This window comes from Actinia tenebrosa, unplaced genomic scaffold (assembly GCF_029948245.1).
Source record: "Actinia tenebrosa isolate PJP-AT-01 unplaced genomic scaffold, QUT_ActTen_1.0 PGA_scaffold14__42_contigs__length_11649687, whole genome shotgun sequence".
Taxonomy (NCBI): Eukaryota; Metazoa; Cnidaria; class Anthozoa; order Actiniaria; family Actiniidae; genus Actinia; species Actinia tenebrosa.
Genome location: NW_028292574.1, coordinates 9,348,717 through 9,373,348, shown reverse-complemented (window position 1 = coordinate 9,373,348; position 24,632 = coordinate 9,348,717). Strand labels below are relative to the sequence as shown.

The 24,632-nt window shown below is 40.0% G+C and overlaps 6 protein-coding genes across 8 annotated transcripts; 2 read left to right on the top strand and 4 right to left on the bottom strand.

Annotated features, from left to right (window-relative positions):
- Nucleotides 1-2,098: 2,098 nt before the first annotated feature.
- Nucleotides 2,099-5,474, bottom strand: LOC148911461 (uncharacterized). Its single transcript, XM_089030034.1, has 2 exons — nucleotides 3,008-5,474; nucleotides 2,099-2,360 (listed from the first exon to the last, which is right to left on the bottom strand). Exon 1 carries the CDS (start codon nucleotides 4,801-4,803, stop codon nucleotides 3,337-3,339), a length of 1,467 nt encoding a protein of 488 aa, XP_088886160.1. The 5' UTR covers nucleotides 4,804-5,474; the 3' UTR covers nucleotides 2,099-2,360; nucleotides 3,008-3,336.
- Nucleotides 5,475-5,698: 224 nt separating this feature from the next.
- LOC148911456 (membrane progestin receptor gamma-like) lies at nucleotides 5,699-24,523 on the bottom strand. Its single transcript, XM_089030081.1, has 2 exons — nucleotides 24,426-24,523; nucleotides 5,699-11,143 (listed from the first exon to the last, which is right to left on the bottom strand). The coding sequence occupies exon 2, from the start codon at nucleotides 11,065-11,067 to the stop codon at nucleotides 9,982-9,984; it is 1,086 nt and encodes a 361-aa protein (XP_088886207.1). The 5' UTR covers nucleotides 11,068-11,143; nucleotides 24,426-24,523; the 3' UTR covers nucleotides 5,699-9,981.
- On the bottom strand, nucleotides 13,360-22,362 carry LOC148911458 (uncharacterized). The gene is made up of 3 exons (XM_089030079.1): nucleotides 18,962-22,362; nucleotides 15,889-16,019; nucleotides 13,360-13,849 (listed from the first exon to the last, which is right to left on the bottom strand). The coding sequence occupies exon 1, from the start codon at nucleotides 22,360-22,362 to the stop codon at nucleotides 19,564-19,566; it is 2,799 nt and encodes a 932-aa protein (XP_088886205.1). The 3' UTR covers nucleotides 13,360-13,849; nucleotides 15,889-16,019; nucleotides 18,962-19,563.
- On the top strand, nucleotides 13,746-15,894 carry LOC148911460 (uncharacterized). Its single transcript, XM_089030085.1, has 7 exons — nucleotides 13,746-13,876; nucleotides 14,151-14,217; nucleotides 14,294-14,433; nucleotides 14,542-14,787; nucleotides 14,930-15,006; nucleotides 15,248-15,340; nucleotides 15,731-15,894. The coding sequence occupies exons 1-7, from the start codon at nucleotides 13,746-13,748 to the stop codon at nucleotides 15,871-15,873; spliced, it is 897 nt and encodes a 298-aa protein (XP_088886211.1). The 3' UTR covers nucleotides 15,874-15,894.
- LOC148911459 (uncharacterized) lies at nucleotides 15,976-18,934 on the top strand. Of its 3 annotated transcripts, XM_089030083.1 has the most exons (7): nucleotides 15,976-16,036; nucleotides 16,208-16,408; nucleotides 16,473-16,625; nucleotides 16,734-16,917; nucleotides 17,136-17,244; nucleotides 17,322-17,529; nucleotides 18,683-18,787. In XM_089030083.1, the coding sequence occupies exons 1-6, from the start codon at nucleotides 15,983-15,985 to the stop codon at nucleotides 17,524-17,526; spliced, it is 906 nt and encodes a 301-aa protein (XP_088886209.1). In that variant the 5' UTR covers nucleotides 15,976-15,982; the 3' UTR covers nucleotides 17,527-17,529; nucleotides 18,683-18,787. The 3 variants fall into 3 exon arrangements, with proteins under 3 accessions (XP_088886209.1, XP_088886210.1, XP_088886208.1); XM_089030084.1 differs by lacking the exon at nucleotides 17,322-17,529 and having other exon boundaries at nucleotides 18,683-18,934; XM_089030082.1 differs by lacking the exon at nucleotides 18,683-18,787 and having other exon boundaries at nucleotides 17,322-18,621.
- LOC148911457 (uncharacterized) lies at nucleotides 22,367-24,285 on the bottom strand. Its single transcript, XM_089030080.1, has 2 exons — nucleotides 23,756-24,285; nucleotides 22,367-23,634 (listed from the first exon to the last, which is right to left on the bottom strand). The coding sequence occupies exon 2, from the start codon at nucleotides 23,618-23,620 to the stop codon at nucleotides 22,367-22,369; it is 1,254 nt and encodes a 417-aa protein (XP_088886206.1). The 5' UTR covers nucleotides 23,621-23,634; nucleotides 23,756-24,285.
- Nucleotides 24,524-24,632: the final 109 nt, after the last annotated feature.

Sequence of the window (24,632 nt, the reverse complement as noted above, 5' to 3'; positions counted from 1 at the left end):
GAACGTCTTATACATCACTACGTGGTCGTAAAGGAATGCCTTGCCGGAGCTGTATTCCATGCCAGCGCTACGGGCCAGCTCTTCGCTGTACACGGTCTCGTACATTAATTCTAAGTTGGTAATAGAGTATGGGGTTGTTGTGGTAAGTGCACTGCTTAGCCCACCAATAATGTTATTAGCATCTGCTAAAGTTACTTCAAACTGCAGTTCGGATAACTGTCTTGGGTAATACACACCGTGATTCGTAATCACTTCAAAGTCTAATGGTATGACATACTTACTACCATAGGCGGTCTTTATTCGCTTTGCGTCTGCCACTGCGGTTTCTCCGCTGCCGTCAGTAGGTTGCGTTTTCGTAGGTGTGCGAACCTTACGTAGAATGACACTACCAATTCCTTGTTCTATCCTTTGCGCGCGGTCAAAGGCCGTCAACCATAAGTCTTTGTACGTGGTATACAGATCGTACCTATTTAAGTCCAGCAAGGATTCCCCGGCGAACTTTACGCGCATCTTAGAAACGATGTTGCGACCCACGTTGTTAACGATAATCCTTTCATCTGTGGGGCTTGACTGTACCGCTAGGTCAAACCTTAGCGCCAGGGTGCCAGGAACCAACACTAGGTTATCTGTTAGGCGGGGCACGCCTACGTACAGCGTTTCCCCTGGCTTTGCGCTACTGGGGGTAAAGGTGACCCGGTGAAAGGTGCGTTCTGCTTTCAGTCCGCCAACCTGCTTAGGTAATACGTTGGGATTTAACTTTGAGCTTATCATATATAATGGAAGTAGAAGGAACGGATTTTGACCCCCTTACCGAAGAAGGCCAAGTCGATATTAACGATGAAGAATACGATGCATGGATTAAGGACGCGGGGGCAAAGCCTTTGCTTTACGACATGGCCTTGATAAGCAAGTATGGCAATAGGTGGAAAAGCTTCAAGGCAGCCTTGAATCGCATGTGGCAATCAAGGAACCGCGGCAGCCCCGTCCCCGAGTACTTGGAACTTCAAAACATAGATGAAGCAGCCGCGCGGGAAACCGTAGAGTGGGCAATGCAAGAGCTAACGCAGCGCTACGACAACTTTGATGCTGACGACGTAAAGCTTACGGAAAAGGGAAACAAAGTCCTCATAAGCGTCCAAGACTTAAGATTTCCCGACAAAGACCGCTGGACAAAACCGCAACCCCTCTTTGATGAGGAGGGCAACGTTAGGGGCGACGTCTCAAGATTAAAAGGCTTTCAGCGTGCTACTAGAAGCCTGTTAGAAAGGCTGCACAACTTAACCGAAAGGACCAACGCGGAAAAACGTGCCGCGGATCTGCAAAGGGAGTTAAGAGAAAAAGATGTAGAATATGCAAAGCAAGGTCAGCTACTTGCCGATGCTGAAAAGAAGTCCGCCCATCAAGATGAAAGAATAAAAGAAATAGGAAATCAGGTGGATCAGGCCCTGCGCGAATTAGACAAAGCACGGGAGGACTTAGGAGAAGCCCAAAGCTCTGGCACCTCAGTGGAAGCACTGCGGGAAACGTTGGAAGAAAGGGAGGAGGAATACATGAAGCAAAACCAACGGCTTGCCGACGCGCATAGGAGGGAGGTCGAATTTAAAAATCAAGAAATAAGGGATCTGGTAGACCAAAGGAATGAGATTCGACGTGAAAGGAATAAATTACAAAAGGATCTTGATCTCAACCTGCAGGCGTTGGACGTAAAAAGCGAAAACCTGCGGGCTGAAATGTCTGACTCCTTGGTAGAAAGGCGAATGTTAATGTCTGAAATCAATGCAAAAACAGATCAAATTCAACAGAAAGATCAAGCCATCAAAGACTTAGAGTATGAAATAGAACGACAGCGGGGGGTAATCGAAGATCAAGAACGCCCTGAGGAAGAAAAGGAGGCAGCCCAAAAGGAAATAGAAAATCTAGAGGTACGCCTTGCGGAATTGCGGGCGCAAAAGGACAACCTGGAAAAAGAGCTGGGGCTTACCACCAAGGAAAAGGTAAAAAGAGCCCTTTTGAAGTATGGTCTTCCGCTAGCATTTGCGGTTGCTATTTCGAGCGTAGTAGGAGTTATCCTATCCACGCTTAAGGCTACAGGCGCGGGCGTAAAGAAATTAGGCAGTGGACTAACGGACTTGGGAAAAAAGATGGCAGCCGGTCTTCCTGGGCTGCTGGGTTCGGTTGTTTCCTTGGCACTTAGGGCCGGCGGCGAACTGTTGAAGTTCGTGGGGAATAACATTTGGATCTTGGTCGTCGCTATTGGAGTGGTACTCCTGAAGAAGATGAAGAGGTAACTCCTATCCGACAGGCGCCGCCTTCTTAGATGGTTTCTTGTCCTTCTCATTGGGGGCCCTGGGCATTCTCGGCTGGGGATAAGTAAATATGGTATTAGCCCCGGGCTGATAATTTGGTGTTAAAGGTAAGACGCTCATGGTGCTAATGGCCTTATGACACCAAGCAGCGTCTACAGCCGTTTCAAGCTTACCATTTATTCGGAGGTTACCGGGGTTGGCGCCAGAGTTGGCGGCATCGCTGGGGCGAACCTGAAGCTTTGCATATTGACAATTAGCTATCATATGAAAAGTTATGGGCGTTAGATCTTCTTCGCTAAATGGATTGGGTTCCGACGAAAAATGGACTGAATGCCTATTACCTTTTGTCCTATAAGGCGCCAATGGGGTATTGGTCTCGTCTACGATTCTAAAGCCGGCATTACAACTCCACCCCGTGTTAATGCTAATAGTACATATTATCATTCCTAAGCCCCCAACCTTTACCCACAATCCGGCGTCGTACCAATTATCATTTTTGTACTTTCTCTCCTCTAAGTCATGAAGAAACCAATATTCCTTTATGTGTGGGTTCATATATTCTAGGCATAAAAGGCGTCATCTTAGAGGCTTAACACCGTAAGAGTGCTAATGGTTGCGTGATTATAAGGCTGATCCCTCTGATCTTCTATGCTATTTACCGTAGCCGACGCCGTGTCATCTACGCGTATTTGCAACTTTACCTTCCCGTGGCAATCGGTAACCATGTGTAAAGTCCAAACCGAGAGATTTTCGGTGCTGGTGTCGGTCGGTTCTACTGAGAAATGTACGGGCTCTCTGTTGTTTGTCTTCGTGCGCATGGGCTGTAATACTCCATTATCGTCACAGAAACGAAATCCTACGTTTGCATCACTCGCCGTACCAATGCAAATACTGCATATTATCAACTTCTTTCCTGAGTAGTTTAAATTCACTGACATACCCTCAACGTCCACCCAAGACGCCTGGGTGTATTTTTTCTCGCCTGTGTAAGTCGTATAAACACAATCTACTCCAGCTACGTAGGGGTTGTTCATCGCCATATATAATAACTCAGACCAACACCCGCGGCGGCTAAGCCGGCTTTTAGTAAGTTATGGTCGTATTCCTCAGGTATCGTAGGCATAACATGGGCCTTCTTTGATGGTTTCTTAACTACGGGTAGCTTCGCTTCGTGTGACTTTTTTGGCTTCTCTACGAAGTGAGGAATGTTCCTAAGAGTGTCAGAGTTCACGTCATTCACCCCAAACTTCATATCCTTAGTAGCTCGCTGCAGCTTGTTGTTATAACCCACAACGGAATGGGCGTTGATGACTAAATTACTCGGCATTAACCAACAACCAGGCGATAAAGCGTAATCCAGTCGCACTTTAGACTGCTGCACCGCTAATTGATATCTCTGCACCGACTTGGATATGTCGTTCTCTATTATTGCTGACTCAAATAAAGTTAGGAATTCTTCTTGCGTTTCCCGCGAAGCACCTTGGGATCCAACGATGGGGCTGCGGGTATTTACCTGCGCTCCTAAGATGCAGTACACAAATGCTTCAATGCTGCGGTTAATCCTGGCTAGGTTCCTTAAACCTTTTCCTTTCATCAACACGAATGGATCCCAAGTGCCGAGGTAGTTCGATTGGATTCTGGTAATTAATGAATTATTGCTCTTATCACCACCCATATCACCGAACTCTAACTCATTACTTGGGTATTCCTGATGCCCATAATCGGCCGGCTTCTCACCGTTGGCACCCCAAACGTAAACGATGCCAAGGCCATGCGTCTTACCCTCTTTGTAACGAAAGTCTCTTTGCTGTGGTTTGAACTCATTAATTAACCTTTCTAGGGCTGCGGCGTTATATCGATTATTCATTGGATTAAATGCCTTATCTCCCGGTAAAGGTACGTTAAGCTCCTTCAACAACCTCCTTACCGTAAAGGCAACGTGAAACCGCATGATCGGAACGTGAAACATATCCGCGGCAACGCCACAACCTTTAGTGGCGGCCCAGACAGCAAAGTTTAACTGCTGCGGCCAATATCGCATATTGGGTCCTGCTAACCATTCCCTGGCCTCTTTACCCGACGTATGCTTTAACATCGTATCCCCATAGATATTCCTTACTACTACATCAAATGATTGCCTACCCACTGAAATCTTCAGGAACGTTACCATCGTTTCAAAGTCGTTTACACCACCTTCAGCATCGTAAAATGGGTAATCTTCCGTGGTTAACAATAAGTTTCTAGGAAAATTGGGCGCTTTATGCACGGGTGCCTCCTTCGTTATTGGCAAATGCTGTGCCTTTTTCCTCTCCTCATGCGGCTCCAAGTCCGTATTGCTGTACATTCTTTCGCCGTTATAGTAAATTCCATCGGGTCTTCTTTCGAACTTACTAGGGTCTGCATGCGGAAACATCTTCCTAAAGGCTCTCCAGTTGGCATAATCCCGGTTGTCGTGATGTGGCTGCTCCTCTACGTTATTCCCAAAAGCGTCGTACATTAGTATATATAATGGATGTTATACCATCAGCACCTCAGTTGTACCCAGATGTTCCCTATACTACACCTAACGAACTAAACGCCGAAAACTTTCGCCTGAATAAAGCGAACTTAATCCTGGCTTACTTGGAAGGGCAGGCAAAACACTATGAAAAAGTTAGAAAAAAGTACGTCAGAGCCCGGAGTACGCTACATAAGATTGCGATAACTTCAGGATCCATATCTGTTGTGTTAACGGGCTCTGGCGTTGCTACTTCGCTTACTGGGCCGGGAATAATCGTTGGAGTTCCTTTGGCCGGCGTTGGGGCAGCTTGTGGTATTATTTCGGCTGTTGCTACGGGTATTATGAAAAAGCTATCCACGAAAATATCCAAGCATGACACGACAATAGCTCTGTCTAGGGCTAAAGTAAATACTATTACCGACCTTGTCTCAAAGGCTTTGCGTGACAGAAAGATAGACGACGTAGAATTCTCGCTTATTCTGGCCGAAGAAGACAAATACGAGAAATTAAAGTCGGACATAAGGAATAAAAAAACAGTCGTAAAAGATCTTTCCGAGGAATCTCGCAAAAAGATCTACCAGGAGGCGAAAGAAGAGCTTCAAAGAAAGCTTGCTCAGTAAATATCATGATAGGATTCTATTTACATATTGAACGTCAGTCTGGAAATTACGCGTAATATAAATTCAGTGAATTATTTGGCGAATTATTACGCGTAATATGAATTATTTGGCGAATTATTACGCGTAATATGAATTCATCGTATGAATTACGCGTAATATGTTATTGTCGCCTCGGAATCCATCCTAACAGGGGGTGGTTGGGGTCTATTTTGTAAAATATTTCGTAAATTACGTCAGGGTAATAAGGAATATCCTTATCCAGCCGACAAAACATCCACTCGGCTTTTGTCATATCAGAAACCTCAGGAATAGACTTACCGGTAATTTCAGACAAAAGATAGGGAATAGCTTTGTAATATTTCCCTAGCTTTAATTTTTTCAATGTCTTCCGTAGGCTTTGTGGGGTTGGCTCTTCTAAATGGTCTATGATTTTCTTCTTTACTTCGTCGCTTAAATATACCGGTCGATAACCTTGGATATGACTCATCCAGTCCCTGAAGTATTTTAATCTCTTATATGGCGTTTTCTTACGACCTCCATTGGCGTAATACTGCTCTCTGGTAGCATTTGGTACGGCATTACGAATATTCTTACCACACTCGTAACACTGTGCTGACGTGTCGTCTTCTATTTGCATTTTCTTACCACAACACCAAAAGGGTTCTGGCTTAGGTACGATAACTTTAGGTCTTAGACAAATTATGCAAAAGTCGTTAACGAACTCTTTACATTCTTCGCACTCCATATATAGACTAACATATTTAAGTGCGCTGTTACCCTCAACCACACTTGGAGTGGGGGTCGTCCGTAGGTGGATTTTTGATACGGATCTTGCCCGTGTTGAGATTGCGCTGGAACCCCCATTCCCTATACTACTGGCTGTATGTCATTGCAAGATCCAAGAATAGCTGGAATGACTTGTGTTTCTTCTTCTTATTCTCGTCAAGAGTATGGACCTTAGTGCTGAGACTGATTTGATGTTCTTTGCATTCAAGGAAGCCATTTCCATCTTGGAATGACCTATCGCCTATCGCCTTTGGCGACGACAACGTATTTTGAATTAGGTGTACATGAAAATGAATACAACTCGAACAAAGAACGCAGCTGTCATTCAAATCATTTTTTCCATCGTTTTAATTGGTCGAGATAACTGCAAATATCAACTACCTCCAAATAATATTCTCCTCATGCGTATTACGATACAAAGCCGTTTTACTGTAAGTAACATTCTCGTACCCAGAACCTGCGTTTCTTCTGGCCTGCGGCGAAGGACAAGGTCTCTGACATAATCTATTTTTTGAGACCAGGATTTCATGGACGTCCGGTATAAGAGCGCATGCGTTAAAAGACTTATTTGGGATAAAAATCAATCTCGTACCCAGAGCCCTTATTTCTTACTGCGCATGCTCGACGAAATAATTGGGCTCTCGAAAACTCCAATATTTCCTGTGCTGTGATTGGTTCTCGAGTTCAAAGGAAGATACCGGAAGTAAAACTTACAGTACTAGTGAAAGTAAACAAGATGGAGTCTCGAATTAAGTACACCAAAAAAGCCTTTAGGGCCGGATTTTTCAAAGTTTTGCCGGTTTTGTAATGGAAATTATATTGATGTCCATCCAATAGATATTTTCGGAGTTAATTTAACTGAAAACCATCTTCAAAACCTAATTTTCCAAGCGCAAATTCACATGCTCGTTGAACATCGTCCGCCATTTTGAATTTACCTAGTCTGTTATAATGCGCATGTGCGAGAAACCCAGAATCTGGGTCTTCCGGTTTGGAGTTTTCCAGAGCCCAACTATTTCGTCGAGCATGCGCAGTAAGAAATAAGTGCTCTGGGTACGAGATTGGATAAAAATAAAAATATGTTTCTGATTTCTAATTTTTATTTTGATCGGAAGCAAACAGAACAAGTCTGCTTATGCGGAGTAAAGTTGCACTTGTCAACCCAGTGGCTTGCTTCCCTGTGACTTGGTATGTTTACAGTGCAACTACTGTACCCGGGGTCACTTAGACAGTTAGACAAGAGAACCAATTAAAATGTAGAATGTAAACAATACATTCCAACTTTAGGTGGTAGAGCCAATCAGAAACCTAGACTACACGAGGAGTTGTAATTTGACCCCGGTGTTGTGTGTAAGCAACTAGATAGCGATCGTCATGTTTTCTCGCGGAAATATAAAGATATGTTGAAAGGCAATTATTTTCTGCTGATTTCTGATTGGCTCCACTACCCAAAGTCAGAATGTATAGCTTTCATTCTACAGCCTACAGAGAGCCTACAGCCAATCCCTGATGTCGTTTGAACCAATGTGGTAAATGTATCATCTTTAGGTTTCTCTTCAGCTAATTCAATACATTTATCATGTCAAGTTCACTCAAGGTCACAATGGCAAATTAAATATGTATTCTTAGTTTACAAAAATTCATAATAAATTATTAATTAGTATATGTAATAGGACTCCATGCTGTCCAATTAAGAAATAATTGGACAAGGAAAATTCCGAAGACTGACAAAATTGAATGAGGCCGTAGGCCAAGTCCAATTTGGTAGTCAGAGGAATTTTTCGAGTCTTATTATTATTTTGATTGGGGAGCTTGAAATCCCATTACCTATTAATTATATAGCTGCCTAATTAATCCCATATCAACAAGACCTGTCCAATTAATAAAATAATTGGATAGTTACCCGCTATATGGGATTAATTAATTGAATTATTATTGAATTTGGTTTTCCATAAAATTTCAGGGAATTTATTTATACACTTGAATTATTAATTGATTAAACTGAAACAATAAATATATAAGAAATAATATGAGATAAATAACTCAAAACAAATAGAAAGAAACACTATAATAAAAATGCACCATAATACAGCTATTCTCAATCACACCCGCCCTCAAGGGATTGTTTCTGTCACAACGAAGAAGGTTTTGGTAGATGTCAATCACAAGGCGTTTCCATAACATTGTCCGTAAATACAAAGCTATAAGGGCACGTGCCTATAGAATGTCATGGAAACGCTTTGATCGTCCACCAAAAGCTTCTTCATCATGACATAAGCAATCGCTAGAGCAACGGTTGTGATCGAGAATGGCTGTAATCAAACAACATGATTAGGATGAATGGCTTTATACTGTTCATATCCTGGAATAGTCCCCTTCACAGTTCCCTGCGCCATCTCGAAAGATAGCCATGCCTTTGCATCAAAGCAAGACGAACGGTGAGCTTGCAGTGAAAGAGACCTTTTTTTAACACCTTGGACAATTATTCACGTCTCTTTCATTGCAAGCTCACTGTTCATCTCGCTTCGATGCAAAAGCACAGCTACCTTTCAAGACGGCGCAGGGAACTGTGATGGGGTCTATTCCTGCGGTGAACGTTTAGATTTATTCATCTCATTTAAATTATTAGTGATTATTAGCTAATATTAATTTAGGATTATGCCTTATACTTCAATACATGTACATGAAGTCTTGTTTTACAAAAATATCTTAAAATATGTTAAGTGTATTACAAATTATAGAAGTGCTTCAAATAATTTAATATTTAGTAGTATCTTAAATTGGACTGTGTTTTACATACCTCTTTACCTCAAGCATGTTTCCCCATTTCATACCATGTGTTATTCCTAGTAGAGTATCATTTCTTTGTTTAAAGGTTGCACATGAGAAGACACATGAATATGGATACAACTCATACAAAGAATCTTATCCCTGTTTATCTGGCGATTGTTGCGGCGATTTTTGCTGCGATTTTTGTGGCAATTTTCGGAAATATGAATTCATTTGTCTCATCCTTCAAAAGATACATTCGTCTAGGAAAATCTTGGTATCCTGAAAAAAACTTTACAAGTAAATTTTTTACCATTATTTATTATGGACAAAATCCCAAAAAAATCGCAGCAAAAATCGCCACAAAAATCGAGAAAATCAAGATAATGACACATGGTCTGAAATGGGAAAAAATTATGCCCAAACTGAAAGAATCCCAGTTATGAGCACTAAGTGGCACATACAATTTGTTAGGGTTTTTCAGAGGGCTTATGACAAAGGGGGCATATAACTAGAGGGATAACAAGAAAGAGGGATAACAAGAAAGGGGGAGAGATCAAAATCTGTTCTATCAAAAAATAGCCCACTTCTGAGATATGCTTCACTTGTCACACACAAAGTTTTCAGTATGAGGTTACATGCTCAATTAAATTTATTCTTACCGCCTGTCACAAATGACAGAGCATTTAGCACGTAGCCTCACACTGAAACCTTTGTGTGTGACAAGCGAAGCATTGATAGCAGACCTTTTATTAGTTCTGAAGGGACTCCCCAGGCTTTATTTATTTTTAAATAAAGGTTTCATTCATTCATATCTCGGGCTATTGAACAACAGCGTTTTATGCAACAATAACTGTGAAAGCTTTAAACACAAATGTGCTCTGAAAAACTATAATCTTAGGAGATTGTCAATGTTCTACAGGGCTGTATGTCAGTACTCTAGTCGGCTTATGACAGACTGGGAAGAAATTTCTGTTAGTTGACATGTGGGTTCAGTTTGTTAATGCCGCTTTGATTGCCTAGAGTACAATTTTTGACTGAACCACAACACCAAACCGAAATTCAGTACTCCAGCCAGCACACAAAACAAAACAGACAACTCTGTCCAAGCCAATGGTCTGGACAACAGCTCTCCTCTTCTTTGGGACATCTCATCATAAATGGCTATGAAAAATTGAACAGTTCCGAAAGCAGACAAAGCATGGAAGATATTATGGCTGTGGCCTAAGAAGTCAAAGATCTTAGGAATCAAGCACTCAGGAATTCTGAATACATAGATTATTCCTGCCGAGATGAAGAAGATAGCTACTAGTTTGAAATGAGGTGCAGAGTCCATTACACAGTCGCTACTTGGATGAAGAGCACACAGCGCAAGACGTCCAAGGCATGGGAGAACAGTGAAGGTTGCCAGAGAGAGATAAGCAATAGAGCGTACAAAGATGTGAAACCACGGCCTCTTGATAAGCACAGTGCAGCAAGTAAAAGTACAGACTAAGGAATTTAGAAGAGAAAGAGAGAGATATGTTTCTGGAGAGTTAAACAGTGTCCACGATGTGCCAAGAGGTCGAGAATAAAAGAACAGAGCTTGTGAAAATGTGAATGTAGCAAAACTGATCCCAGCATAATCAAAGAAATAACAAATGTGATATGCGTAGGGTGACATGGCGTTAAACAAGTGAGCACACACGCTAGTAACTAACATCGCTGTTGACCCTACAATCATACCAAGTAATGGGTGTGTTAGGGGCTCATCAAAGAAACTGATGGTTTTAATTGACCTGGAAACATAAACAAGAAAGAACACAAGACCAATGAGGTGCGTCCAAATATTAACAGCCTCATTGTGTGGTTCAAACAGACTCCACACACACTGATCAGCTGTTAGTCCAGGAAATCTGTACTTGGTCTCAACAAAAGGTACTCGCATTAGTCTTGGAATCTGGACATCCTTATATCCGTACGACTTGTAACCACCTTCTTGATCATAGGCATTTGGCTGCACTCTATGATTCTCCTGGTAATGATCTGTCTGTTCCTTTTTCTGAATAGTGGTCTCGGGCTTTTTTCTCAACATTTTTCTGGCCATTTTGGACTACAGGTTAGTTGTTAAAATTATAGATTTTATTGTAGACTACAGAAGTTTAAAATGGTCTTGAGTTTTCCTGATTATCAAAAAAAAAAAAAAAAAGGAAGAAAAGGTATGAAAAGATAATATTATCATTTATAATCTGTTTAAGTTTTTATTTTTTTTTAAATTATCAATGATTTTTCATAATTTTGAACCTCAATTTAAACTTTGTTTATTTTGGCTTTCATAATTTTATTAAAGATTACTCTAAGTAAGTCTGGTTTGATGGATGGTCATGAACAAGTGAGTAACAAAGTGAATGAATGAATGAATAAATAAATGAATGGATGGATGGATGGATAGATGGATGGATGGATGGGTGAATGGATGAATGGATGGATGGATGGATGGATGGATGGATAAATAAATGAATGGATAGATGGATGAATGAATGGATGGATGAATGAATGGATGAATGATTGAATAAATGGATGAATGAACCAATGAATGAACTTGGTTTATAGAAGATGACTTTGAACCACAACCTCTCGCACAACAGACAGATGCTCTTACCAAATAAGCTATATGGGTGGCAGTAAAGGATTCCTTTAACGGCTACTCCTATTTTTCTAATTCTTACCTCCAACGATAACTACACCCTCCCCTCAAACTTTTAACAAAGTGGCAAGTAATTTTACTAGGTAAAAGTGGAGGTAGTCCTTTCAAAACCTCTAAAGTCAACACATTCGATTGAAAATACTGCTTATTTCCTCTCAAATTCCAAAAAAACTACAATAATCGTTTAATTTTTTTCGAAGAAAAATATTTATTTTCGTGTTTCATGTCATGAAAACGAGCACTCTTATGGGCCACGGCTGTTTCGTCGACGTCATTAGGTTCCAGGCGCGCGCGCGGCCAAATCTCGTTGCTAAGCTTCTTTTTTCCTTAGCAACAAAAATGGCGGCAACTTTGAATTTTTGTTTCCCTTTAAAAACTGAGTTAAACGTCGTTTCTTTGCAAGTTATGAACTTCAAACAGTAAATATAGGTAAGTAAATATAAATTATTTGCAGGGATATTTTTGGTGTGGAAGTAACAACGTTTTTTTCACAAAAATCCAGTTTTTCCTACCGAGCGATGTTTCGTGACTGAACACGTAGTCCTGAAAAATAAAGACATTCAATACGTGTTTACGGTCTTTCAAGAGCAAACAACCATCAACAATTAAATATAATTTCAATTGTCATTCGATAATCTTATTAAAAATTTAAATACCGGTTAATGAACTTTTTTTTCACACTATCTCTAAAAGCTTTCTTTATTGACAGATGAAAGGCTTTCTCCCCAATGTCAAAGTAGCAAGTAATGGAATTTCACCAACGTGAACTGAATATCTCTTGTCGTGTTTGTGGCTGTAAAACGGGGAATTCCCAGAAATATGTCTATAAAACGACTACGACACACGTTGCTCAAAAGTTACTAGTTGCATATGGTTTATCGGTCGACCAAGACTACGAAAACGTCCATCCTCGAAATATCTGTGTAAACTGCTACGTTAAAAGCCAAAAAGCGTGCAATGACATACACTACAAGTGCAGCAATCGCCCAGTTGTTTGGCTGCCACATAAAGCAAAAGATTGCGAAACATGTGATGTATTTGCAAAAAGGAACCGGGGAGGGAAAAAAGCCAGAGAAAGAAAGGGAAGAGGACGCCCGGGGAAAGGTTCAAAACGCGGCGATAGCATTAGTACTTGTCAGAAAGAGGCAAATAATATTCCTGCAGAAATAATTCCCGCGTTACTAATCAATCCTATGCCAAGTATCGAGAGGTTTTCTAATAATATCAGCGAAGAGCTAGTTTGTCCAATTTGTCGGGAAGTGCTTGACAGACCGTTGCAAGGAGTTTGCGACCATTTTTTTTGTTACTCTTGTATCGAGAATTGGTTAAATTACGCTGGAGAAGGTGCTGGATGCCCCGTTTGCAAGAGAGAGGTTAAGAGTAAAGAACTTCGAAAGCCGCCCAGACTTCTTTTAAACCTTCTATCGACATCCGGCGTAGAATGTGCTGTTTGCAAGTCCCTTATAAAACTGGAACAGCTTGCTCAACACGAAGCCACCTGCACCTCTTATGTAACTGGAAGATGCACCACCCTCGTTAGCGACATTCTTAAAAACCCCTTATCGGCTCCACTGTCACAGGATGAAGAAACCCTGACAACGCATTTGATGAAAAGAAAATTGGCCGCTTCCGGTTCCCCTACCGTTGCTTTACGAACTGGCGGAACTGTAAGTAAAGTAAAGTATAAAGTCCAACTCTTAATATTTTATTTAAATTGTGAAACGTGAAATAGTATACGAACCTGCAAATAAGCTCAAGTCATCATGCTAATTAATGTGAAATTTTGACTGCCAACCATCCAGTCTTGCTGCACATCTGTCATTTGACAGGGTTATAGAAAACAATTACTTGCAACCATAGTATATCAGTCTCATAAAGTTTGCTTAATGGGTTAATTAAAACTTTATTTCTTTTTGCAGCCCTTACAAGTGTCTATTCTACAGCGTCCAAAAATTGGTAGTAGTTTTGCTTCAAAAAGAACCATCCAACGACGAGCTAAAGTCTTACAAGAGTGTAGAGAAACAGTAAGTGGAGGAGGCTCTGAAAATGTATTCAAGCAGCAACAAAAAGAAATCCAAATGTTGGAAAATGACAAGCAGCAGCAAATTCTACGCGAGGCTGGGATAAAGCTTGAGGTTGGAGCTGATGAGGGTCTTGCAATGAAGAGCGAGTTAGGAATACCCTGGAACAAATTAAGAAATATAAGGAGGTTTGTAGCAATTATAAAATCCTTATGTTATTAAACAGTATGTGTAATTGCTGTCATGTTTCCACTTTTGGTTGGTCTGTTGGTAAATGGTTTACGTAAACTTTTAATCTTAGAGTCAGTTTCACACTAGGTCTATCAGAATTTTTCAAGTTAGTAACGAATTTAGGAACTTTAGTTTGATTGGTGACGAATTTATAAGCTTTAATGTGAATTTGGTTAAATGAACCACAACTTTTATAATGTGAAATGGTAATATGAAAGTTTACATTAACAGGTGGCTGTCATCATGGGGAGTTAAAATGGCTAGCGAGAAAAAACAAAGGGAAGTTGCAGATAACCAGGTAATTGTTGTTTTAATTCGCCAAAAAGGTTAGGAAAGAAAAAACTTATATTTAATTATGACTTTTTTCCTAACAGAAACTAGGAGAAATTCTCTCAGAAGACATGCCCTTTGAATTCACTAAAAATGGAAGTGGTAGGGAAGTTCAAATGGCACCATGTGCAAGGATTCAGAATCTAGAGGGAATGATTTGTAATCATCTGGAAGTGCACAAAAGGTCTAGCCAATTTGTAACCTCTTATGAATACAGTACTTAATAAAAAAAATTCTTAAAATTCCAAATAAAATGTATAACTAATTGATAATTAATATTTGTGTTTTACAGTACTGGAGATCTAGTTTGGCATGAAGGACTTATCCCAAGCAATGAAATCTGGATTAAGATAGGAGGGGATAAAGGGGGAGGAAGTTTTAAGATGGTCTTTGCTATTGGGAATCTAGAAAACCCTAATTCCACAAGAAATACGATGATATTTTCAATGTTTGAAGCAGGAGATACACCTTACAACCTATCTATTGGTCTTCAAGGCTACAACAATGTTATTGAACATCTGAATGGACATCAATGGAGGTACGATAATTCTAACTTCAACTAATTCTAGCAACATCATTAATCAACAATAACAAAAAAGTCTTTTCTACTGCACACTCTGTTCAATAATAAAGCACATTGCCTTTCTAATGACAATTGCATTTATTTTATATGTAAATAGGGAATCGACCATGCGAGTATTCCTGTTTGGAGATTATGCTTTTCTTTGTGCAATATATGGAATTTCAGGAGCAAGTGGTAAGATTACAACGAACATTATTATAAAAAATAAAACCTATAATGAAATAAAGTGCATTTCTGATCATGTTTTGTATGTTATCTTCAGTAATCACAAATCATCAACAATGCCGTTTCCAATTAATCTTGTTGTTATTGTCTTAAATTTTCAGCACAGACTAACCTCCACATCCCACTGTACTCTAAAATATCATAATTGCAAAGAAAATGTTGGTAAACTAATTTTCCAATTCAATTATAGGAAAGCACTTTTGTCTCTGGTGTTTGATAACACAGGATGAGATCTCCATTCCTTTGAGCGAGAGGGGTCTTAAAAGTCCGAGAACTTTACAAGGTACTGAAAATTATCACAATGTAGACATACTAACCAGAACCACATGAACAAAACCAAGTAATAAGAGTACATTTTGGGGGAAAAACCTCTCCTGAACAAGAGACAATTTTTACAATTTTGTTGGTATCAATAACCCTTGGCCAAGATAACAAAACTAATCATAATGGCTGCTTGTATATGATTTAAGATTTAATAATACTAAACACTTTGTTTGGGTGGTCCCAGCCCACAGGTTGTAGAGTGTCAACATTATAAAAGAAAAAATTGTGATAATACATAAAAAGCACATTTTATTATTGTGCATGTGTGTGAGTGTTTGAATCATAATACACTAAATTGGTTGATTGGGCAACAATCTATGCATCAAAAATAAAATATTTATCTTTCAAGGGATTATTGATGACAACAGCAAATTTCGAGCAGGAGGGTCCATTCTTAAGAAGGCCAAGCAGTACAACAATGCTATAAGACAGCCTATGTTTAAAATCCCTCTTGATCAGGTATATGCATCGAAATTTTACTTTTTTAACTAATAGGTAGTTCATTACCTGAATTACTTTATTTCTCTTGAAGGTGTGTCCACCAGCTTTACATGTGAGCATTGGAATTTTCAACCGACTTTTCTTACTGTTAGAGCAATCTATGAATATACTGGATGTAAAGATTGCATATTCATTGGCTGGAAAAGAAGAGAAGGTTTCATGTCAAGCAATAATTTATTATAATAAATATACAATAATGATGCCCCAAAGTTGCTCTCTAATTCAGATCTTCAACTGACAATCATTTTTGAAATAGTTTTGTATATATTAGAAATAATTTTCAGGAAGTATCTTTGTTCAATAGTATCTTTATCAAATCTAACAGCATGGTAATGAGGATTTCAAAAATTATGTAAAAGAACTTGAAGAAGCAAATGAACTTGAGCTACAAGCCAACTTTGAAAAGCAAAAAGCAGAAGAAATGGAGGATATTGCTACGTATATCTTGTTAAGCACTGAAGATGAGGAACAAGGGGAATGTTTGCTAAAGCAAGCAGAGCAAATAAGACATAGAGTTGCTGAAATGGTAAATATAATCTTCATAAATGAACATTCAGATATTAAATTAACCACACTTTTCATTGTGTCAGGATAAGATAGTTCAAGATAGGTGGTCAAAGTTGTGGTCTGGCAGAGGACCTTGTAAGGAAGAACTTACAAAAGAATTAAGGCAAATTGGAGCTGAGCGCCAAGCTTACCATGGTGGGACTTTCAATGGCAACCACACACACAAATGTCTTAAGGTATACAGGTGTATATCAATGCTAGGAGTTCGTTAAATTCATTGGGCAGTTTTGTCCTTTCTTGTATTTAGTTTTCCATTCTCTAGCAGATTTATTCATTACATTTAGGAAACAAATATCAAGCTCTTAACCGAGGTACCAGTCGTGGTCTGTAATAAGGTAATGCCAAATTTACTTCAAGAGGCTGACATCATGAAGCAGAAATTTAAAACTGCGCTGGAATCCTTTGGTAAATGCCACAGAAAATATACCAAGAAAGAAAAGTTGTCCAATAATGAAATTATAATCCTTGGTAAGATAATATTTTTTCAATAACAAATTACTTGCAAACTAATCTTTATAACCAACAGACAGATATGATTTTGTCAACAAAAATGTCCCCTTTTTGTTGGTTGTTTTGATGACTAAAAATGAGAATATTTTATGAGCTTTGTTACTGCAAACAAAAACATTTATTTGTTAAATATATCATAAAATTTTATTCTTTAATAGTATTGTTTTTCCTTTTAGAGAAAGAAATTGAATTTTTTATGAAGGTGTACAGACAAAACTTTCCTTGTGCAACTGTTCTGCCAAAAATGCATTTTTTAGAGGATCACATGATTACATGGGTTAAAAGGTAAATAATAATAATATCGGGTATCATGCAACTGGCAGCCATTATTAATACAAAAACTACATGTCACAACTTTGCAGGTATGGCACTGGTATGGGACTGCTAGGTGAGCAAGGGGTAGAATCAATACACCATGAGGTTAATGACCTTTTGCGATCTCATTCCTGCATTAGAAGAGGCTGTGACAAGCTTGAGAAAGTCATGCTAGAGCACCACAGGCGTTGCCATCCAGCAAACATAGCCAGAACACCTCAAGTGAAGAAACGGAAAGCTTGCGAAGAATAAAATGTACTTTGCAATTAATGTCTTTGCTATGTGCCAAATGTCACATTTTAATAATTCATATAGTACACCCATTATCCGAGGTCCATTTGCAAGTAAGCTTTTCCCCATGCTCTGTTCAGTATTTACGCATGCAGGAAGGACAGTAAATTTTACGATACTAAAGGCTACTTAAAATAGGAGATCCTTTTATTTACATCGCCCTTCCTGGGATACCATGGACCAAATTTACTTGCTTACTAGCCAAATGTGCTTAGCTGGTCTTGTAAAAAGGTTCCAGTATGAGGCTCTGTTCTACATTAAATTCATTCTTTGAATAGAGCCTCTTACTCAAACCTTTGTACTTGACAAGCAAAGCTCATCTTGGAAGTGTGCTATTATAATGCACAATTACATTGGATATCTACAACAACAAAGTTTAATATCAAATTAACATGTAAATAGTAAACATAAAACAGCTAAAACATTTGTAATAATTAGAAGGGATTTTTCCTGCTCTTCTTCATTTTCTTCTTCTCCTTCTCTGCCTCTAGCCTCTGCTTCAATTCTTCCTTCTTTAACTCTTCTTTTTCTTTCATCTCTTTTTCCTCTTCTTCTGTACTACATTTATATATGTCAAAAGAGGGTTTGATATTATCATTTCTTTCTAAACAAACATTTCACAACCATCAAAAATCAAATAGTACTAGGCGTAGCTGTAATTACAAGATACAGGCTATATTATAAAGGCTGGTTTAGACGGTACGATTTTTGCCTACAACTATTGTATACGACACGCTTGCATCTGTCGTAGGGGAGATGTAGGCCTGATTTACCTGCTACGACTGGAGTAGAAGGATGGCGCAAGCCTGTTGTATACGATAGTTGTAGGCGAAAATTGTACCGTCTAAACCGTCCTTAAGTTATGAATATAGGATAAATTATAAATATAATATATATGAACTTATGATATATTTATCTAAGTGACTAACAGCTGTTGGTCAATGAATGAAACCGGATGTTTCCTGTTTTCTTGGCGAATTTCCATTAGTTCTCTATAAAGAGAAGAATAAAACAGAATAACCAGGTTATCGTAATAAATTTATATTTTAAATACAAGTCGCACGTTGTAAACATTGACCAAAATGGAAAATTTGTAACTCACCTTACTCTCTTTAAGGTCGCCATTGTTTCTTCAAGAAAACACAAACAAAACAACCTGGACAGGAAGCTGCAGTAGGTTCAGCAGGATACCATTTTTGACGCTTGTGTGCACAAAATGAGCGGGAAAATGCACCGGAAGAAATTACACCGGAAGGAAGCAAAATCGATCAAGTATTCCAATCGAAACCGACGCGAGAATATGGTCCACTTATTTGCATCCACAAAAAAAAGTTCATAAAAAGAAAACACAATCTAACAATAAATAAAGAGTTGCTAGATTAAATTATTTGCTTACCTGAATCAGTGAATGCTCCTGTGTCAAAAAATCCCAATTATACAAGGGCCGCGAAGCGGCCTGAAAGTATAATTGAAATTATATTAACAAACGAAGTGAGAAATATATGAGAAAACAATAGGTAGAATCCTGCCATTTGTGCTTCGGACCACATTTTAACGCACTCCACTCCCCTAGAGTTTAAATATTGATGACGTAATCCCAGAATCCCGTGCTGCACTAAGTGCGAAGTCACATAGTACTTTTCATCTTTTTAACGCCTGTGTGAAGAGACTCCACGATGAGAAATATATGATGGGAATGACTAGTCATTTGTTAATATTTGACAAGTACGAGGGCGGGAGGGTATCTCATATATTTCTCACTTCGTTTGTTAATATAATTTCAATTATACTTTCAGGCCGCTTCGCGGCCCTTGTATAATTGGGATTATATTTCACAAACTCCGTTCGAAATATATGAGAAAACAATAGGTAGATTTTAACGCCCTCAACAATATGTCTGAATAAATGCAGACATTAACACAGTGAGTTTGTGAAATTAATACATTTATTCGTAACTTGAACGTATTCAACAATATAAATGACTTTGGGTTAGAAGAACTAAGCTTTGTTTGTGTTCAAGACAGCGTTAGCATAGCTGCTGTTATGTACTGGCTTGTAGTAGAAGCGTTGGAAGGTACTGGGTGATGTCCAGTCTGCCATGTTCATAATGTCACCTATTGGGACATTGTTGTTTGCTGCAGCTGTTGTTGAAGCACCTCGTACAGAATGTGCCTTGAATATATCTGTGTTAATACCAGTGGCTTTTATTACTTCACGTAGCCAGCGGGCTAAAGTGGTCGAAGTAACAGGTTTATGGGGCTTGATGAATGAGATGAACACAATATCTGGTTTTGAAGAGGGAATCAGTGGTCTAACCTTTCTAGTGGCTTTCAAGTAACATTGAAAAGTGTTAACTGGGCAGAGCTTGCTGTCTGAATGAAATTTTGCAAAGAAGGCTTTGGCCATGTCCTCAGGAGATCCTCGCTTTCTCGGAGAAGTCAAGGTGAACGAGATGCCTTCTGGAAGTACTTGGCAGTATCGCAAGTCGAGTTTAGACAGGGAAGAGACTCGTTCTGGGCATGAGAGTGCAAATAACATGGCAAGTTTGAGTGATAATAGCTTTAATGACAATTTTCTGGAACTTCCCATGGATGACAAGTATTTTGTTACTCTTGTGACATCCCATGTGTGATTGTATCTTGGTTTGGGGGGTCGGATATTCACCATACCCTTTAACAGTTGTGTTACCAGTGGGTGCTGCCCAACTGGGTAACCGTCAATCTTATTGTGGCTAGACGATATAGCTGAACGAACAACATTAACGGTTCTGTAAGCAACTCCAGTGTTAAAATACTCTGACAGAAACACCAGAATTTGGTTTAATTTTGCTGAAACAGGATTAATCTTTGATTTATGACACCAGCTGCTCCAATGCCGCCATGCGGACTCATACGCCTTATGTGTGGAGGGTCGAGTGGCTGACAATAGTATCTTGGTAACGTTTTCAGGAAGGCCTTCTGTTTGTAAGTTTTCCCTGATATGTGAAAGACGGCTAGGTGTAGTCTCGGAAACAATGGGTGGACCCTTTCGATTGAGGCTGGGTCTTTCAGTAAGTTCCTCGTATTGGGAAGCATTATTGGATTCTTGATGAGAAGTCGGAGCAGTATCGGCCACCAAGTCTGGGCTTGCCAGATTGGGGCTACAAGTGTGAGGTCTGCTCTGTCTAGAGATACCTTGCGAAGGACTGCAGGGATCATGTTGAATGGTGGAAATGCATATCCCTTTAGGGGTCCCCAGTCTAATGTCATGGAGTCCGTGTGAAGGGCTTCTGGGTCGGGCCTCCAGCTCACAAACTGTGGCAGTTGGGTTGTCAGTCGTGTGGCAAATAGGTCGACGTTGCAATCTTTGAGGAAAGGCTGAATGACTTGGGAGCTTATTTTCCATTCGCTGGAATCGTGAAACTCTCTTGATTCCTTGTCTGCAATGTGATTGTCTTTCCCAGGGAGATGTTGTGCGCTTATCAGGATTTTCCTTTGTAGGCACCACTCCCATATTTCCAGCGTCAGGGAGACAAGTATGCTCGACCGGGTTCCTCCCTCGTTGTTTATGTGGGCAACTGCTGTAGAATTGTCCATTCTCAAGCAAATAGCCTTGTGATGTTGGTTCTTCATAAACGCTTTTAAGGCAAGGAATGCTGCATTCAGTTCTACATAATTGATGTGCAGCTTTTTCTCCTCGCTGGACCACCGACCGTTTGTGGTGGTGCCCTCGCAAACTGCCCCCCAGCCCTTCTTGGAGGCGTCTGTTGTTATGACTAGGTCTGAGGTCGGAGGGTTGATTGGACTTCCGTTTACCTTTCTTATATTTGCTATCCACCACCTGAGCTCCTCTTGGGCATGGTGGTTTAGGGTGATTTGTGTCTCGTAGTTGTGTTCGTTGATTCGAAGGTGCTTTATAAGTTGAATCTGTAAACGTCGGAAGTGTAAGGGGGCCTGATGTATTGCCAGGCGAGTTGATTCCAGAGAGCCGAGTAGGCTTGCTACGTCCTGTGCCATCATAGTTGGGTTGGTCAGGGCGTTCTGGCATTTGTCCAGAACCTTCTGGACTTTTTCCTCTGGTAGGCTCAGAGTTAGTGTCTCTGAATTTACTATAAACCCTAGGAAGGTAATGGATTGGCTTGGTTTCAGCTGGGACTTTCCCCAATTGATAGTGAAACCTAGGTCTTGCAGCAGTTTCAATGCCATTGATGTGTTGGTCTCGGACTCTGTCATCGTGGACCCCAACAGAAGAAAATCGTCTAGATAAGCTAACATGCGTACACCTCTTTTTCGAAGAAACGAGACGACCGGTTTGGTCAGTTTTGTAAATATTCTTGGTGCTGTATTTAGACCAAAGGGGAGACCTTCGAATGCGTAGCATTTGTTGTCCCACAAAAATCTCAGGTATTTTTGAGAAGATTTGTGAACTTGTATTGATAGGTACGCGTCCTTCAGATCTATAGACGTCATAAAGTCCCCCTTCCTTAGGATTGTTTTTAAGCACGATATGTTTTCCATTTGAAAGTGGGAGTTCTGTATGAAATGATTGAGATGACTCAGATCTATGACTGGTCTGAAGGATCCTCCTTTTTTGGGCACCAAGAACAAGCGGCTGTAAAAGCCTGGTTCGTTTGGGGAGGGGTCCACATAGATTGCTCCCATATTCAGGAGTCTTTGAATCTCTGCGTCTAATAACGGTTTTGTTTGTTCTGTTGATTTTGTCACAACTGGAATTCTTTGAACTGGAACACAACGAAAGGGAATTTGATACCCTGTAACAATGTCTAGGATTTCTTGGTCTGAGGTTATTTCCCTCCATTTGTTTAGGAATCTGTTGATTCCCGATTTGTCCCCTTTGAGGGGCGAAAGGACCGGTAGTTTTTTGAGCGGCTACTTTGGTATTTGGAAAAACCGCGCGACTGGTTGGACTGCTTGGACCTTTGATTGTAATTAGATTTACGATTTGGTTGTTGGTTTTTAGTGGGGACTGAGAGATTTTTGGATAGACCCCTACTAAGTTCTGCCTGTTTAGAGGCTAAGGTGGGAAAATCTTCACCGAAAAGCATAGTTTTGGCATTAGGCAAAGGTTCATCTGCCAGGTTAATTTTTTCCTTGTTAATAGTCGCTAGGACCCTTTTCCTGCGAACAGTTGAAAGGAGATAATTTGAAGAGCCTAGTAAGCATAAGGCTTGTTCTAAAATACTCTTAACCTCGTCAGGTGACACTGCTTTCCCCGATGAGAGGGCATCGTGTAAGCAACAAAGTGGACCTGTGGTGTTTAGCAAAGCTCTTTGAGCCAAACATAGGTCTTTATCACGATTCTGGACAAATCTTTTTATTTGTGGATTGTTTATTTGGTTTACAACTGAGGTATCTAGAGTGGGTGCCCTTAGGCAATCAAGTGAGGGAACACTGAAGTTTTCAAGAATGTCTGACACCTGGTCATGGCTTAATTTCTTCCTAAAGTGCTTATCTAGGAAGGTTGATAGCCCCTTGGTTGGTTCCCAGGAGGATGGTGTGGCCCCAGGGTCATACATTTCATCATCTATTAGCGTATTCTCGCCTTTTGTTGAAGCAGTTTCAGTTCTTGGAGACTCGGAGCCTGGATTGAGTAGCTTATCAGTCGAGCTTGGTGGTCTATCCTCCGAGTTTGGTGGCTTGACAGCCGAGCTTGGTGGCTTATTAGCCGAGTTTGGTGGCTTAATAGCCGAGTTTGGTGGCTTAACAGCCGAGTTGGGTGGCTTTTCAGCCGAGTCTGATGGGGACTGTGTCCCTTCTTGATCTTCTGGGAGATCGTAGTCCAGGTCTGTGTCTTCTGCTTGGACTGAGAGCAGATCATTGTAATCTATCTCGGTGTGTTTTGGCGGGAAATATTCCATGTTAACTTCGAGAGTTGAGATACGCTTATTCGTCTTTGAAATCGCTTCTTGGATTTCCTTCAGTGTTGAGAAGACTGAATTTATATCCTTTTGGTCCACTTGGGATGTTTTTTGTCGTTTGCTATGCCTAGAGCTTGTTGATTCGGACGAACTGTCCGTGTGGCGGGAAGAATGTTTAGATCGTTTACGAGAAGACATTGTAGCAACTAGAGCTAAAAATTCAAAAATATTACAAGCAATTGTATCCCGAATGGGATTATTTATGATTCTGGGTATAGGAGTAGGCTAAAAGGTATAAAATAGAGGATAAAAACACGGTTAGTAACCACTTACCTTATCGTACGTCCGAAGCACAGCAGAAAAAGATGAAAAGTACTATGTGACTTCGCACTTAGTGCAGCACGGGATTCTGGGATTACGTCATCAATATTTAAACTCTAGGGGAGTGGAGTGCGTTAAAATGTGGTCCGAAGCACAAATGGCAGGATTCTACCTATTGTTTTCTCATATATTTCGAACGGAGTTTGTGAAATATAATTCTCCTCACAAACACTACAAACTTGCGATCAACATCGCAAGCACGTTTGTCGACCATTTCATTGATGGAAAGTAAACCTCAAAAAACATAGTCTTTGACGCATCCTGGTAGATGAACGACTCTCAGCTAGAGCAAAGTCTTCTTTTTAAGGAGATACTAAATTGAAAATCGTTATTCTTTACCCATGAAAGAACAAAAACGTCATCAAATGCCCTCTATCATTCATGATCAACGATCACTCTTGGCGCCATTTTATAAACCTCGTTACGGTGCAACTGACCGCGCAATTTTGATCAAATATGATCCTGGAACCTAATGACGCGAAACGTATAGCACGAAACAGCCGTGGGGCGAGGTCTGCCTCAACTGAAATCTTTTCTACGACTAGAAATGTAAAAAACATAAAAAGTCCAAGCATTTTTAATAAAAAAGACAGCAAAATTGAACCTAATGAGTATCACTTACCGTCCTAACCAGTAATTAGAGGCTCAGAAGTGCAATATTCTTGAGTATTTTCGGCTTCAGTTCATCGATGTCAAACCATACATTTTTTTTGTAAATGATTTGATGTGTGCCCGCAATCATGCTGTCCAGTGTATACTACTAGAATCCGGAAGTCGTTGAAATTTGATGCACTTCCGGTTCTAAATGCTCTTTTAAAAATCAAAAATC

Coding starts and splice junctions, on each gene's coding strand:
- LOC148911461 (XM_089030034.1), bottom strand. CDS start 4,803: ATGTACGACGCTTTTGGGAATAACGTAGAGGAGCAGCCACATCACGAC.
- LOC148911458 (XM_089030079.1), bottom strand. CDS start 22,362: ATGGAGGGAAATAACCTCAGACCAAGAAATCCTAGACATTGTTACAGG.
- LOC148911460 (XM_089030085.1), top strand. CDS start 13,746: ATGTTGGAAAATGACAAGCAGCAGCAAATTCTACGCGAGGCTGGGATA. Junction 14,434..14,541: donor CATCTGGAAGTGCACAAAAG/GTCTAGCCAATT, acceptor TGTGTTTTACAG/TACTGGAGATCTAGTTTGGC. Junction 15,341..15,730: donor AAGTCCGAGAACTTTACAAG/GTACTGAAAATT, acceptor TTATCTTTCAAG/GGATTATTGATGACAACAGC.
- LOC148911456 (XM_089030081.1), bottom strand. CDS start 11,067: ATGGCCAGAAAAATGTTGAGAAAAAAGCCCGAGACCACTATTCAGAAA.
- LOC148911459 (XM_089030083.1), top strand. CDS start 15,983: ATGAATATACTGGATGTAAAGATTGCATATTCATTGGCTGGAAAAGAA. Junction 16,409..16,472: donor GACATAGAGTTGCTGAAATG/GTAAATATAATC, acceptor TCATTGTGTCAG/GATAAGATAGTTCAAGATAG. Junction 17,245..17,321: donor ATGATTACATGGGTTAAAAG/GTAAATAATAAT, acceptor ACAACTTTGCAG/GTATGGCACTGGTATGGGAC.
- LOC148911457 (XM_089030080.1), bottom strand. CDS start 23,620: ATGTCTTCTCGTAAACGATCTAAACATTCTTCCCGCCACACGGACAGT.